At 32.9% G+C, this 15,594-nt stretch overlaps 3 protein-coding genes across 4 annotated transcripts; 2 read left to right on the plus strand and 1 right to left on the minus strand.

Moving 5' to 3' along the window:
- The first annotated feature begins 1,173 nt into the window (after positions 1-1,173).
- On the plus strand, positions 1,174-7,113 carry LOC137818989 (homeobox-leucine zipper protein GLABRA 2-like). The gene is made up of 11 exons (XM_068622675.1): positions 1,174-1,404; positions 1,562-1,821; positions 2,529-2,646; positions 2,916-3,110; positions 3,206-3,577; positions 3,819-3,920; positions 4,739-4,948; positions 5,021-5,195; positions 5,331-5,602; positions 6,331-6,417; positions 6,536-7,113. The coding sequence occupies exons 1-11, from the start codon at positions 1,330-1,332 to the stop codon at positions 6,914-6,916; spliced, it is 2,247 nt and encodes a 748-aa protein (XP_068478776.1). The 5' UTR covers positions 1,174-1,329; the 3' UTR covers positions 6,917-7,113.
- A 2,436-nt stretch (positions 7,114-9,549) lies between these two features.
- LOC137818165 (photosystem I reaction center subunit VI, chloroplastic) lies at positions 9,550-11,324 on the plus strand. Its single transcript, XM_068621425.1, has 3 exons — positions 9,550-9,895; positions 9,990-10,116; positions 11,025-11,324. Exons 1-3 carry the CDS (start codon positions 9,768-9,770, stop codon positions 11,202-11,204), a joined length of 435 nt encoding a protein of 144 aa, XP_068477526.1. The 5' UTR covers positions 9,550-9,767; the 3' UTR covers positions 11,205-11,324.
- Positions 11,325-11,701: 377 nt separating this feature from the next.
- On the minus strand, positions 11,702-15,190 carry LOC137818164 (rop guanine nucleotide exchange factor 12-like). Of its 2 annotated transcripts, none has more exons than XM_068621423.1 (7): positions 14,599-15,190; positions 14,255-14,371; positions 13,918-14,072; positions 13,759-13,833; positions 13,060-13,323; positions 12,647-12,967; positions 11,702-12,312 (listed from the first exon to the last, which is right to left on the minus strand). In XM_068621423.1, exons 1-7 carry the CDS (start codon positions 14,861-14,863, stop codon positions 11,908-11,910), a joined length of 1,602 nt encoding a protein of 533 aa, XP_068477524.1. In that variant the 5' UTR covers positions 14,864-15,190; the 3' UTR covers positions 11,702-11,907. The 2 variants fall into 2 exon arrangements, with proteins under 2 accessions (XP_068477524.1, XP_068477525.1); XM_068621424.1 differs by having other exon boundaries at positions 14,255-14,360; positions 14,599-15,081.
- Between the last annotated feature and the right edge of the window lie 404 nt (positions 15,191-15,594).

A 15,594-nucleotide genomic window follows, 5' to 3' on the forward strand; every position in this document is an offset into this window, starting at 1 on the left:
TTACATTATATTAAAGTCAAAATTGATACGTAGCATATTTTTGAGTGTTTTAAGCTCTAAAGAATAAATATTTAGCACACTTTTTTAATTAGTTTTTAATTACAAACAAATAAATATATATTAACACTATTTTGTACATTATTATTCAATCAAAGTATATATAAAATGTATTTTTATTTTATTTTCTATAATAACTAATTTAAAAACACTTAAAAATATTTCCTATTAATTGACATTATATATTTATATATTAACTCTAAAAAAAACCTTTTCAATTCTTTATATAAATTCATTGAGATCAATTAATAAAATATTAAATTAATCAGTAACAACACAAAATTAAGTTAAATAATTTAAATAGTAGCTATATTTAATTACATTATCAAACTTCAAAGAATAACACCACACAATAAACTCATATCCACTTAAAAAAAATACTAATAACATCAAATAACTTAATTTCTAGCGCATGTAGTAGAGACACTGATACGACATGGATACGGAAATACGTAAAATCTATAAAATGTAGGACACGGGAACACGAATCTATATATTATATAATTATAAATTATATAAATTAACAATAAAGATTTATGTGCACAAGTATGTTCCAGATTATTTTTTGGGGCAAAAATATGTTTTTCATGACTGGTTAACAATGATTTGTTTCTTATTTTTATAATCATAATAACGATATACAATAAAATTTGAATTTTGAGAAAATTAATGTATTTTTCTTTTTTAAAATTGTGTTAAAATCCTACTAGAATTGTCAGAAATCTAACCAATACTTTTTTGAATTGGAAACTTCACATATACATATCTTATCGGTGTCATATGAGTGTACCGACACGCCATTTAAGAGGAGTGTCTAAGCTTCATATATCTATAATGAAAATATTAAAAATACAAGAAATAATTTCAATACAATAAATAAACTTACTGATTTACTATTTTTACGCGTAGTCATTAAACACCTACTCATTAAATTTTATTAGGAAATACTGATAAAATTAATTACAGAGGTTATATTAATGAAAACATTATAAATTCTAGAAAGAATTCTATACAATAAACTCTTATTTCATTAAATATCATTCTTATTTTTTTGGCAATAAATATCTGTGTATTTTCACAAAAAATGTTCTGACAGTCTGTTTTTTATATTTATTTGAAAAGAATAATAAAAGCGTGCAACATGAGAAAGAGTCCTTAAAACCAAACATCATTTTCACTCCTTCACGGAGAAAAGAAAAACCAGCACTCGCCATTTTTGCTCCTTAAAAAACATCATCAAGAACACCGAAAGCACAGTGAACGTGTTTGCCAATGGGAGTTAACATGTCAAACACACCACCTCACACCAAAGACTTGTTCTCCTCTCCAACTCTCTCTCTTAGCCTAGTAAGTAATCAACTCTGTATCTATATCTATATGTATATCTATATATATATATATACACATATATTTATTTACATATATATAGTGTATATGTAATTTGATGAAACTAATTATTAGTAACTTTGTTGTTATATTTTGTTCTGTTTGATTGGATGCGAAGGCAGGGATTTTCCGGCATGCGGAGGAGGCGGCGGCGACGTCCGGCATGGTGGTGGCCGGCGATGAGGTCCGGCGAGAGGACACTGTTGAGGTTAGCAGTGACAACTCAGGACCTATGAGATCCAGGTCAGAAGAAGATTTTGATGGAGAAGGTGCTCATGAGGATGACGATGATGAGAACAACGACGATGGTGACAGGAGTAAGAAGAAGAAGAGGAAGTATCACAGACACACTGTTGAACAGATCAGAGAAATGGAAGCGTACGTAAACTCTCTCTGTATATATACGTATTAATTTTGTATTTATTCAAGAACATTATATATATAAAAAAATGTAGTTGTTGTTTAAGTTTAAGATTATTAGTTAATAGTTGGAGTTGTGCGATCATTTTATTTATCCTTGCACCTCGAATAGGTGTTAATCGACCAATCGATTGGTTTAAGATTGTTTTAGTTTAATAAGGAACATTGAAGACTGAGATACTGTTCATATGTAGTAGTTAATTCCAACATGATTGTCGTAACACGTGTGATCTGCAGAAAAACATTAGGTGTTAACTAAAAGTGGTGGTGATGTATGTATGTAACAATGAAATGGTTTGTTCCGAAGTTAAATAATTTAGATACCGACATTGCAAGTGGGTTTTAAAGCAAGGTTTATAAATAGATATAACTGGTGTGTGTACGCCGTACCGCTGCAAAGATTATGGGAAAAGTTTGGGATCGACAACATATGGTCAAAGGAAAAAGATGACAACCATTTCATTGTTAAATATTAATGAAATGATGATTTTGAAGTACTTTTGCTTTGTCGGTAAGTTGTTATGTTATGATAATGTAAAACAGTTTTGTTAAAGTCCATCTGTATAAATTGTTGTTGGATGAATCTGTGTGAGATTTGAAGGTTGTAGTGAAAGATAAGACAGCAAAAAAAGCTGTCAACTGACATGAATAATGTACTGATGTAGGCTTTTCAAGGAATCACCGCATCCTGATGAAAAGCAGAGGCAACAACTCAGCAAGCAACTTGGCCTTGCTCCTAGGCAAGTCAAGTTTTGGTTCCAAAATCGCCGAACCCAAATTAAGGTATCTTAATTTATTCATTAATCGCTATGCCTATAATATTTTATTTTTTATAATTAGATGGAAAGTAGGTTAAAAATTATTTTTAATATGATACGAGAGTTATTTAAAGTTTATATAACAAAAGTTTTGAGTTTATTATAGCATAAATTTATTGGATGTTATTAGATTATTCATAATATATATTTTTCACATTTTCACGTACGAGTTTAGTCTAAACGTAGTTATAGGTGCAAACTTTCCTTATATATTATATATTGCGAATTTTGCAGGCAATACAAGAGCGACATGAAAACTCATTGTTGAAGGCAGAACTAGACAAACTGAAGGAGGAAAACAAGGCCATGCGGGAGATTATAAACAAATCTTGTTGCCCCAATTGTGGCATGGTAACGGCTACCATAGATGCTTCCATGTCCACTGAAGAAAAGCAACTTCTTATTGAAAATGTCAAACTCAAAGCTGAGGTAATTTGTATGTATTCCATATAAAACTGAAAGAAAAAATGTACTAAATAGAGCAATGTGTGCAGAAAATCTTATCAATTCTCTGATATACACAGGTAGAGAAACTCCGAGCAACTTTGGGAAAATGTTCACCAACGTCTCCTGCATCTTCTGGTGGTCACGAAGAGGAAGAGAATAGAAGCTCTTTGAACTTTTACAATGGAGTTTTTGGGCTTGAGAAATCAAGGATAATGGAAATAGTGAACCGGGCAACGGAAGAGCTCATAAAGATGGCAAACATGGGGGGACCATTGTGGGTTCGCAGCGTTGAAACAGGTCGTGAAATACTTAACTATGATGAATATGTGAAGGAGTTCGCAGTTCAAAACTCGTGCAGTGATAAGCCCAAGACCTTCATCGAAGCCTCAAGAGACTCCGAGGTTGTTTTTATGGACCTCCCTCGTCTGCTCCAAACCTTTCTAGATGTGGTAAGTGTGAGACACGTACGAGGCTGTATTCTTATATATAAAGAATGTTTCATAGGAGATGATGTCACCACAAGATATATATATATATTTTTTAATGAATCTCATACAAATAAAAGGGTTAAGACAGCAATTAGAATATGCTTCCACAAATCTTCTATGACTGCTTCAAATTAAGATTAAGTATATTTTTTACTGTCCTACTGTTAACTTTCTTATAATATTTTCTAACATGTTTCTGCAGAATCAATGGAAAGAAATGTTTCCGTGCTTGATATCAAAGGCTGCAACTGTGGATGTTATATGCAACGGAGAAGGTTCCAACGGGAATGGTGCAGTGCAATTGGTAAGGGAGAAAGATGTTTTAATTTCGCAGTGTTAGGTAGTCATATATTACACATACGTACAAAATAGGTGTCTCGTTTATCTTGAACCATTCATTTCGAACTCATGTTGGAACGTGGATCCTTGTTCAAGTGGTCCAAACTTGACAAACACAAGAAAAAGATAGGACTTCTCTAAAAGTGGCCTTTTCCCACTCTTGTAATTTTCAACCAACTGTTATTCAAGTTTAAGATTTGAAAACAAAAACAACAAACACTTTGGCTCATGTGGATTATGATTATAGTTTCATTATCTTAACAGATAAGGTTTTATTCATAACCTTTCATGCATTACTCTTCTGCCGATTCCTTTATTTTTATCTCAGAAAGTGTTGATAAGGACACAAAAAAAACTTAAAAGAATACACAGAAAATTTCGAACATACATCATTTAGCAACTCATGACACTTTTCCTCCCATTTCCCAATATCAAAATCTCTCTCTCCACCCCTTTTATCTCTAGAAAAGGATCTTCCTTTCCCAGTCACATCTCTAGAGTATTGTGGAAATTCTCCTTTATTCCCTATTCAATATACATCAAGACAAACATGATACTATTGTTCAAGTCCTTAGACATGGACAATAATGACAATGAGACTTCCTCCATCAAAGTACACAAAGGCACTAGGTTTTGTTGCCATGAAAAGTGTTGCAAAGTAATAACCATGACCTGTAATATTGTAATATTTTATAGCTGCGTAAAATGCTTAAAAATTTGTATAAGGGTTGTAACACCTGAAATGTTTTCTTTAATTAATTAATTCTTTGCTGATAACTGTAGATGTTTGCTGAGCTGCAAATGCTCACTCCAGTGGTGCCCACCAGAGAAGTGTATTTTGTGAGGTGCTGCAAACAGTTGAGTGATGAACAGTGGGCGATAATTGACGTATCTATAGACAAAGTAGAAGACAACATTGACGCATCTCTTGTGAAGTGCAGAAAACGCCCATCTGGTTGTATTATTGAGGATAAATCAAACGGTCATTGTAAAGTATATGAACAAAAACTATTTAACATTTTATGTGAAATTGAGACTATATATTGATATTTCTTTGGGTTTAAGGTGACATGGGTGGAGCACTTGGAGTGTCAGAAGAGCACAATCCATACATTGTACCGAACCATTGTGATCAGTGGTCTAGCTTTTGGGGCAAGGCATTGGATAGCCACACTACAACTTCAGTGCGAGCGTCTAGTTTTTAACATGGCCACAAATGTTCCTACCAAGGACTCAACTGGTGAGCACTTGTTAAAGGCTTTACTTAGACAAATTAAAGTCTTTTAATTACCATTTGGTAATGATGCATTCATAATTCCAATTTTTTATACAATCACATTACAATTTCCAATACTATCATTTTCCTTCCTTCTAGGTGTTGCAACGTTGGCTGGGAGGAAGAGCATTCTAAAGTTGGCACAGAGAATGACATGGAGTTTCTGCCATGCAGTTGGGGCATCAAGTTTCCATACGTGGACCAAGTTCACTAGCAAAACAGGAGAAGACATAAGGATCAGCTCTAGGAAGAACTTGAATGACCCTGGTGAACCTCTTGGGGTTATCTTGTCTGCTGTTTCTTCTCTATGGCTTCCTGTCTCTCCTAATGTGCTGTTTGATTTCTTGAGGGATGAAGCTCGTCGAAGTGAGGTACAAATGTGGTGCACCCCTTTTGTTCTTATATAAATCCAAGATATTCCTATTTTAAGGATCATTCTTTTAGGACACTGAAATCCATTTAAAATACACATTTTTTCATGTGAGTCCTTCATTGTTGGATATTAGAGTATAATAAATACATGCAAACTCAAACTAGTTTGATAAGATTCACTTATACTTACTTCTTTTTAGAGATTCCACATCAATTATAAATTTTTTTTTGTTAGATATTCCACATCGATTAAAGATCAGCCCATAATAAATGGGTACAAAACTCGTCCCTTTTTTTTAGAGATTCCATATCGACTAGAAATTTTCTTTTAGAGATTCCACATCGATTAGAGATTAGAGCATAATAAGTGGATACAAAACTCACCGCTTCCATTTAGAAATTCTACATTGAATAGAAATTTCATATTAATCAATTAATAGATTAGAACACTAAATATAAAACTCACAACTTTTTTTAAAATTTCTCATTGACTAGAAATTTCTTCTTAAAGACTCACATCCATTATAAGTTAGAGCATGAATAGAAATATTAATGGTGCCACAACAATTTTTTTTTATAGTTATTTCTATGAGTTATATGGATAAGGTACAAAGTTGGGGAGTTCCACAAAAGTGGATCCACCTACAGCAGCTATTTAAGCAGTTTGGTGAGTAATAATAGCAAATGGGGCCATTGTGCTGACTGCTGACAATTATCTTTATCACAGTGGGATATGATGTCCACTGGTGGGTCAGTGCAGTTGATTGCAAATTTAGCTAAAGGAAAAGACAGAGGCAATGCTGTAAACATCCAAGTAAGTTTTTCTACTACCATCTCCCTCTGTTGATGGTTGAATAGTCAACAAAATACACAATGGATTTGAGAAAAACTTGGTTACTATAGTTAAGCATGGATTCCTCTTACTTTGGCAGAAAATAGAATCAAAAGAGAAGAGTGTGTGGATAGTGCAAGATAGCTGCACAAGTGCTTATGAGTCAATGGTGGCATATGCTGCTGTGGAATTTGGTGGTCTTCAGTCTGTGCTGACAGGATGTGATTCAAGTAATGTTGCCATTTTGCCATCAGGATTCTCAATTCTCCCTGATGGGATTGAGGGAAGGCCAATGCTGATAAGGTCAAGGCAAGAAGAAAAAGGAACAGAAGGAGGGTCTTTATTTACAATGCTGTTTCAGATGCTTGTGGATGCTTCTCCTAATGGCAAGTTAACAATGGAGTCTGTGGAATCAGCCAATAATATTGTGTCTTGTACATTAAGAAATATTAGAACAAGCTTAGAGTGTGAAGATGGTTGACCAAGATAATAGAGAGTGAGAGAAGATAGTTAGTTAGATAGGATTTGATTAGCTGCAACAGTTATAGGCTTTAGGAGGCAAAATTCAAGGATGAACTTTATCTGATATTGAAAACTCATGCTTCAATTTTTCACCTTTGATTAACTATAGGGATGACAAAATTGAGTCTTCCAATCCAGTTCAACAGTAAACTTGAATCTTTTACTGTTAGTTTGTATTGTTTTATATAGATTAAAGTTAAAAACATTTTATAGTTAATAGTATATAATTAAATGAGTGTAATCAAATAGTTTTATAAAATTGAGTTTAATTTAAAATCTATTTTTTAATACAGTATCAAAATAATTTTACATTTATCTTAATAAAAATTTGATGAACTTAAAAGTCACATAGTATCTTCTTTAATGAGTATCATTCAAGAATAAGAAATAAAATTTTGAGTAAAGTAAATAAATATATGCCTCAAGAGAAACAATAAGGTTTTAAAACCACGGATCATGGTTATTTTAACTGTAAAAGTATTATTTTCCTTAATAAATACTTATATGACGTATATATATATATATATTAATTAGTCTTGGATAGTTTGAGGTCAAAATTTCTTAAAAGAAATCAAATAGATATAACATATGAATTATATTTTATTATTATAAAATATAGGATATTCTAATTCGACTTAAAAAATAAGTCAAATAAAAGAAATTACATTAGGACCATAATTTATGACTTTGGGAAAAGTTACGATGAATTTTACTTATTTCAAGCCTTTAGGTTCTGTTTCAAAAGTTTGATAATTATTCTTAGTATTAGGGATTTGTCTTAGTTGTCTGTTAAATCTTAATTAATATTATTTAGATTTTAAAGTTATTATTATCTTTTTATTTTGATTTCAAATAAGACAAGTAAATATTTTTCTATTTTTTTGTTAAAATTTTGGATGCAAATTTACTGAATATTTTTTTAATGATTAATATATCTTAGAAACGACTTTAAATAAGTTAAATTTTTTATTAATAAAAAATTAAATTAACTATTAGTACACAATCTTCAACCTCAAATAGAATAGATGAAGTTTATCTAGAAAAAAAAAATTATAATGTAAATTATGCTTAATGGGTTAAAGGTTATATTCTCTTTTGTCATTTTGTTCCTTTAATTTACTTGTCTGGTTAGTTTTTAATAATAATTTCTCTTACTTGCACGAAAAGATCAATCAAGAAATAATATTAATCATAGAGTTAATTGGGCTAAAAATTTCGATCAAACAAATTTGTTTAAGAAGAAATATTTTACCTTTTAAACATACCAATTTAGATATAAGATTTGGGACGATGTTGATCAGCATTATTCAACCGAAGGAGTTGGGGGCATGACTGATCATAGTCAACAATTTCATTACACCAACCGAGTTGAAAAACAAAACTGATCATAATCGATAGTTTTATTACACCAACCCAACTAGGCTTAGGCTTAGATAACATATGGTGACTAAAAAGATATCAATAACACACAAAAATATTGTAGAAAAGATTTTTTTTTTTCAAATTAAACACGAAAATTATCTTTGCTTACTCAATTCCAAGATGTTCATTTTAATAATAAAGTATAACGTGTTTTTTTAAAAATCTTAAGCTAAGATTAAAAATAAAAAGGGAATAATAAATAACTTTTATTTGAAGAGGGACAAATACTATGTTGTAAGATCAACACCCTCAACAAAAATGACAATATCAAAAACCAAGATTTACAAGGAGTAAAACACTTTTGTTCTTTCTTACTTCGCCTCATCCTTTTGTTGTTTCGAAACAAAAGTTGAGTTTTCAAGTGAAATTTCATGAATTACAGAGGCCGCTGGTGTCTAATACACTAGACTCTTCAAAGTAGAATCATTAGAGGAAGATTTAAAAGAAGGTTTAGGGTTTACAAGATATTCTAACCATTCCCTTAGTGATGTTTTTCCATGGAGTGAATTTGAGTTCCCCCTATTCATAGTGAGAAATGTGTTTTATAGGCATAATTAGTTATATTAGTTATATTAGTTATATGTTATCTTCTAAATTTTAACTAATATTTTTTAATTTTTAAGTTTGTATCTTTTTCAATTAATTTCAAATACTATTTATTTTTTACTAAAACTTTGGGTGAATTTTACTAACATGGACAATTTCTATGTTTATTTATGCCTCAAAATTTTCAAAAGAAAGTTCTAAAATATAAAATTAAGGTTTAAAATAAACATTTAAATAAAGTTGGAAAAATAAAACAAAACTGAATCACAATCATATATATTTCAACCGTAAAATTATACAGACTGTAACACCAATCTGACTCCAAAACACCTCTAAAATATTCTCTTTGATTTATTTAATTTATTAATTTTTAACTGATAAAAAAATGAAACACCATGTTTAAACTCCAGCAGTACAAACACCATGTTTAACCATAAAATAAAATTAAATTACTTATTTCTATTCAATTTAGTTTTTTATTTTAAAATTCAAAATTTATTTATTTAAATTTTGAACATATCATTTTAGTTCCAGTAAATATAGTTTTTAATATTTTTAATTTCTACAATGCAATATTAAGCATAATGTTTTAATTTTTAAGAACAGTAGATAAACATATATGTTGTATTGTTTTGTGATGTTGCCATTGGAGAAGAGTTAGAAGTGGATAAGCTTATCTATCTTCAAGCAATGTGTGACCTCACAAATGAATTTTCCAAATCTGCTAGATTGAATGCGTGTGGCCACGTGTGCACATGAGTTAGAAGAACTGATACTGAAGTACTGATATAGCAGCACAAGAAGAAGAGTTTGAAGAAGTGAAGAATATCATCATCATCATCATGGCTTCTCTTGCAACCTTAGCTGCTGTTCAACCAGCTGCAATCAATGGCCTTGCTGGAAGCTCCCTCACTGGAACCAAGCTCTCTTTCAAGCCCTCTCGCCAGAGTCTCAAATCCAAGAACTTCAGGTTCCATGCATTCGTTTGTGTAAATTGCAGTTTTTGAAGAAAAAGTAAAAAGTGTTGTAATTTTTGTGCTAAAAGAGTGGAACCAAATTCACAGGAGTGGTGCTGTGGTAGCAAAGTATGGTGACAAGAGTGTGTACTTTGATTTGGAGGATCTGGGTAACACCACAGGGCAGTGGGACTTGTATGGCTCAGATGCTCCTTCACCCTACAACTCTCTTCAGGTTTCTCTCTTCTCTGCATCTGCATATTCTTCATTGAGAATCAAACATGGAAAATTAAAGATGATTCAGTGATATAATTGTGTATAATTTGATAACAGATGTACAATTCATACATGTTCCTCGTTGGTAAACAAGTAGAATTTAATTCAGAAGCATACTTTCTATGAATATCTCTTATTTGACACTCATTTTTTAAAACTCCCAATTTACATTGCCCTTATGACAACAAGTATATGAGAAGTGAGGTTGATGTGGCAAATGATAGTTTGGTAAATGTGATGTAAACTTTGAAAGATTACTTGGTGTTAAATTAGAGTGTGTTGAGAGAGAGAGTGTCAACATATCTCTGTACTAACTAGACTTTAAGCCTAACTCAATGTTATAAGTCATTTTTTGTAAAGTTGAATTAGGCTTCAAGTCGAGAACATATCCTAATGAGAATTTGTTGGACTTCTTGTGTCACCCCATTATTAGGCCGCTACCAAACCACCTATAGATATCTAGTTCCACGCATGAGTTGATAGTCTCAGCGTGAGCTATTCGTTGGAAATCTCATGTCTAGTGGAAATAAAAACAATTCATAGTATAAAAGGGGATGCAAATCTCATATTCAATTTTGTAAGGTTGAGTTATGCTTAAAATTCACTTCTTACAAATATGAGTATAGTAAATTATCCTCGCTGATCAATCATTTGATAATTTGTTTGACATGATTACTATGAGTCAAACTCAATAGAATTTGATCAATCTTTTTGTGATGTACCTTAAATTCGATGATTATATAATAGTTATGATAGAATTCTATATTTCGATTAGTTAATCGTGTAAAAAGAATTAAACTTTATACTCAAACAAATATGTCACACATACACAAACTACTTACCAGTTTCTTTGATATGGATTTGCAGAGCAAGTTCTTTGAGACTTTTGCTGCTCCATTCACAAAGAGAGGATTGCTACTCAAGTTTCTTATATTGGGAGGTGGATCCACCCTGGCATACTTCAGTGCAACTGCCTCAGGTGACATTCTACCAATCAAGAAGGGTCCACAGCTTCCACCACAGCTCGGCCCTCGTGGCAAGATCTAATTACATTTGTATCAGAACTCAATCTGTTGATTGAGTTCCTTTTTAATTTCTTTTTCTGGTTTGAATGATGTGTAAGTATGCTTAAAGACCACTATTCAAAGATGCTTCTTTTCAGTCTAATTGAGTGGCATTGCTTTGGTTTTCAATCGAACTAAAGACATATAAATGTTTACCTTATTACCTCTTCAACATGCACATTACTTTCGAATGTCGAAACTAACCAGGTTACGATAACTGGATTTTAAGCCTAATTTAACCTCATAAAACCGACTTATAAGATGAGGTTTGCGCTCACTTATATATTATGAAATGTCCTGATTTCTAGCCGATGTTCGATCTCCAACACAGGTCTTGTTTGATTCATCCAACAACATGATGACAAATTAGCACAAAAAATTGTTTATTTAAGAATCAAATGGCTTATAGATTGTTAATCATAGTTAGGTAGTTTTTTAAGGTTTGATGGCTGCGAAAGGCATGGCATCTGTGAATTCATGAAGTAACAGAGTGCTTCTTCAGACCCCGATGGCTTTGTAATTTATGTATCCATACATTCCTATGTACAAAAGAAAAAACGAATAGATGATCAAGAATAAATAATTATGTTTTAAGAAACTTCCTCTCCACATATCACAGGCTACATGTACTGATTTTTATACTTCTTCCTCTCTCTCTTTTAAGTGTTTACACTTCAAATTCTGGCTCAATGGCGTGCCGTAGGACTTCTCATACCTCCCAATGTCTCAAGGTAGGACACTTTCTTGTCAGTAACTACATCTGGAAGTTTTTGGGGCTTTCCATTATCCATGTCATTGTAGAGGTCATCTGAGGGGTCTCTCTTAGTGTCTGAGTCACCTTGATCACTGCTCCAACCCATGAAATCTGATAGTGTCATTGTTTCTGAGCCACCCTTTTCCACCTCCTCTTTAGGAGTTGGAGATTTATCTGGCTTCGAAGTTGTGTTTCTGGAAACACTTCTTCTGCTTGATTGTGGTGGATTTTGAGTGAGGAAATCTGCATGGAGTACATCTTCTATTCTTGACAGCACTGTGAAGGCCAAACTCTCCAATATCCTAGAATAACTTTCAAGAACAGCTTGCCCCACATCCTGAAATGGTAAGTGATTATGTCATAAGAATATAACCTTTTCAACATTGCAATGAAAAACATGCAAAGTGAATGTCCTCTCCAATCTCCACATGACACATTATTAACCTTTTTTTGTGCAGTAGATATTGTGATTGCTATTAAGAAGTGAACTTTAAGCCTAATTCAATCTTATAAAACCGACTTTTGAGATAAGGTTTGCACCCACTTATATAATGAAATGTTCTAATCTCTAGTCGATGTGGATTACATGTCATGTGAAGATTGGTTAGAACTACATGGTCTTGGACCATGCAATAATTTCTTGTGAAGTAGACAGTGGACAGGGTCTTTACCCTGTTGAATTGGATTTTGCTTATATCCAATGCAGATTGGGGAATCCCTGGGAAACGATGCTTTAGGAGAAGTAAGATGGTTTCTGCTCTCTCTTCAAAGAGTTCTCTCTTCTCAATACTCACAGCAGAACCCCAAGCTGATTTACAGTCTTTTTGGTTCATCTTCCGTCTCCAAATCACAATGGATGCCTCAATTCTGTCCTTGAGATCTAGGATTTTGTGTTCTGATGTCATGTCCATAGATGCTAGGAGCTGATCAGGGTCGAAAAATTCCTCTGTAATGCTCCTGTATATCATGTCCCCTAGACTTGATCTTCCATTCTAAAGAAAAAAAGCATTCATGTTGTGTGTAAGAAGATTTCACAATGTTAACCATGACAACTTTATGCAAATACTAGTTCCTTTTGACTTGCCTTGGGCAGGGATTCAATGTAGCTTTCAGGGATCTCCATTTCTGAAAGAGTTTGAGCATTTATGGCCATAGCTGCTTTAAGTACTTGGTTCACACAATCTTTCTGATACTGCACAAACCTTCTTGCTGCATCAGATAGACCCTCTGGGGGAACCTTTGGTGTAGGCAACCACCACTTGTTATCGTTTTTTCTATTATCAGGATCATCTGCATCTTTTGATACATAATAGAACTCGGTTTGGTCTTTGAAGTTATCCAGACTGTCCTGCTCATCATCAATAATTGTATGAGAACCAACACTCACATACACTACTACAAAATTATTAAATAAAAACCAATTTCAGAGATTAAAAATAATTAGTTACTAAATTAGACACTATTTTAGAGATTAAAAATTATTTCTAAACTGGTATCTAATTAGCTACCAAGGTTTTAACTACCAATTGTTTAGAGTCTGAATTTGGTAGCAAAAACTTTAGTAGCTAATTAGATACCAATTTATAAACTATTCATCAATTATAGAAACTAATTTAGAAACCAATAACTTTTTGGTATTTAAAATAGTATTTAATTTAGTCAATATAGTAACTAATTAGTGTTGGTATCTAAAATTAGTTTCTATGCAATGATTTTCTTGTAGTGATATAGAAAAAAAAAGAAGCAGTGATCAACTTTGATTTGTGAGGGAATCTGATCTTACAATAAGCATGGTATCAAGCTTTCTTAAGGCAGGGATATTCATGTGGAGATCAGTTCTCTGTCGTGTTGTCATAACCTATTGAACCAAAGATCAGTTTGATGAATCATAGAGCAATTGTGAAAGGAAGAATGATGAACACAATGAAGGAGAGAGGGTTACCTCCATCATTGAGCCATCCTTGTTTTTCTGTTGCACAGGAACCATTTCAACAATGTAATCGGTGACTGATAGAAGCCAATCAATTTCTTTTCTCCATCTTGCCTTCCTCTCCGGGGGCATCGGCTCTAGACGCTTTTGCTCTCCAAAAACAGCAGCTGCATTCTCAGTAAGAAAAGAATGAGAGAAACTGACAATGAATTATTTGAAACATTTCTGCTATCAACCTCTCCTGAAAATGGAAGGAACAACACAATGTTTGCACATCATGGTTGGACCAGGATAGAAAGAAGAATGTCATGTCTCAGATGAAGAAACAAGAAAGCAAGAGGCAACATACCTGCAAGATTTGTGAATGCATTTGACAATGCCAGAGCTGAAGAAACACCCTTTCCTCCACCAGACATATCCTCCCCCAACAGGAGTTTAGCAAATCTCTCCTTCATCTGTTCCAATTCTGAATTAAACCCAACCATTTATAAATATTATAGACTAATCCAATGCAACAACACATACACAAAGTTTGAAGAAGAAAAAAAGACATTGAAAGAAAGAACAGTTTCAAAATCAACATGCTCCAACATGGAAACAAACAATGTTAGTGGTTATCATAAAACATATGGCATTGCATTTAATCATGTGAAAGTAAAGTAGGTGTGAATCTAAATCAGCAGAATGTTTTACCTTGCACTAGTTTATCTTTGGCTTCTTTGGCTACAATTTCCTCCTTGTTTACCCTTGGCTTAGGAGCCTTATCAGGATCATTAAGAGATTTTGATCCTTGACATTTTGATGACACTGGATCTTCCTCAGAAGGAGAAGGATCTAATGCAGTGGCACTCTCAACGCTAAGACTCTTTGTATGCCTCCCAGCATTGTCAAACATTCCTTTGAAATTGAATAGTTTGGACCTGTAACCTTCCTGTTCTTGTTCCATTGCTTTAACCATAGTTTCCCTTGAATTTATTGTATATGTGATGCAAGGGAAATTTTCAAGGGAAGAACAAGAACAAACATGGGAGTTCCAGGTCCTTTAGGAAGAGAGAAATAAGGCAAATTATGTTTGATGCATTGAGGGTAGGGAGGAAAATAGCAGAGGAGAAGCAAAATGAAATGGAAGATGTTTTTTTAGGAGTGTGAGATTTTGAGAAAAAAAAAGTTGGAGGTGAATATTTGATGGGGTTTGTGTTGGTTTTTATTTTCTTTTTTGAGTTGGTTCATTGAACGTGGGGTGCATGTTTTTAACAAATTAAGCGGGTGTATGAGTTAGAAACATAAATTTACATTATTATCATTGTTATTATTTTTATGTTGAGAGGAACCTGTTTTGGCAACCATGTGGGAAATTGGATGGTTAAGGTTCTGATTTGAGGTCAAAGGTTGCTGAAGACCAGGGAAACACACACATGCATGAATCTCAATTTCCTCCTACAACTATTTTACTCTTCTTCTTTCTCATTCATCAACTTCTAAATCTTTATAGTAATTTCCAAATTCTAGCTTCTCACTTTTTTCTGTTCATGCCACCTGCACACACCCTCACTCTTTTATTACATTTTATTGCCATCAATTCTCCACCCTGTCATTACCCAAATTGCCTTTGGAGCCTCTCATTCCAAAACTTTTCAAATATTTCATGTCAAATATTATGCAATGAGTAATGAGATACTACATTAGTTA

The sequence above is a fragment of the Phaseolus vulgaris genome, chromosome 10 (genome assembly GCF_000499845.2).
Source record: "Phaseolus vulgaris cultivar G19833 chromosome 10, P. vulgaris v2.0, whole genome shotgun sequence".
NCBI classification, from domain to species: domain Eukaryota; kingdom Viridiplantae; phylum Streptophyta; class Magnoliopsida; order Fabales; family Fabaceae; genus Phaseolus; species Phaseolus vulgaris.

Excerpts from the sequence above, each read along its gene's own strand:
- LOC137818989 (XM_068622675.1), top strand. The coding sequence starts at position 1,330 with ATGGGAGTTAACATGTCAAACACACCACCTCACACCAAAGACTTGTTC. Across the intron at positions 1,405-1,561 it reads CAACTCTCTCTCTTAGCCTA|GCAGGGATTTTCCGGCATGC; the intron begins GTAAGTAATCAA and ends TTGGATGCGAAG. Across the intron at positions 1,822-2,528 it reads CAGATCAGAGAAATGGAAGC|GCTTTTCAAGGAATCACCGC; the intron begins GTACGTAAACTC and ends GTACTGATGTAG.
- LOC137818165 (XM_068621425.1), top strand. The coding sequence starts at position 9,768 with ATGGCTTCTCTTGCAACCTTAGCTGCTGTTCAACCAGCTGCAATCAAT. Across the intron at positions 9,896-9,989 it reads CTCAAATCCAAGAACTTCAG|GAGTGGTGCTGTGGTAGCAA; the intron begins GTTCCATGCATT and ends CCAAATTCACAG. Across the intron at positions 10,117-11,024 it reads CACCCTACAACTCTCTTCAG|AGCAAGTTCTTTGAGACTTT; the intron begins GTTTCTCTCTTC and ends ATGGATTTGCAG.
- LOC137818164 (XM_068621423.1), bottom strand. The coding sequence starts at position 14,863 with ATGGTTAAAGCAATGGAACAAGAACAGGAAGGTTACAGGTCCAAACTA. Across the intron at positions 14,073-14,254 it reads TGCATTCACAAATCTTGCAG|CTGCTGTTTTTGGAGAGCAA; the intron begins GTATGTTGCCTC and ends CTGAGAATGCAG. Across the intron at positions 12,313-12,646 it reads GCAAAATCCAATTCAACAGG|GATGTGGGGCAAGCTGTTCT; the intron begins GTAAAGACCCTG and ends TTACCATTTCAG.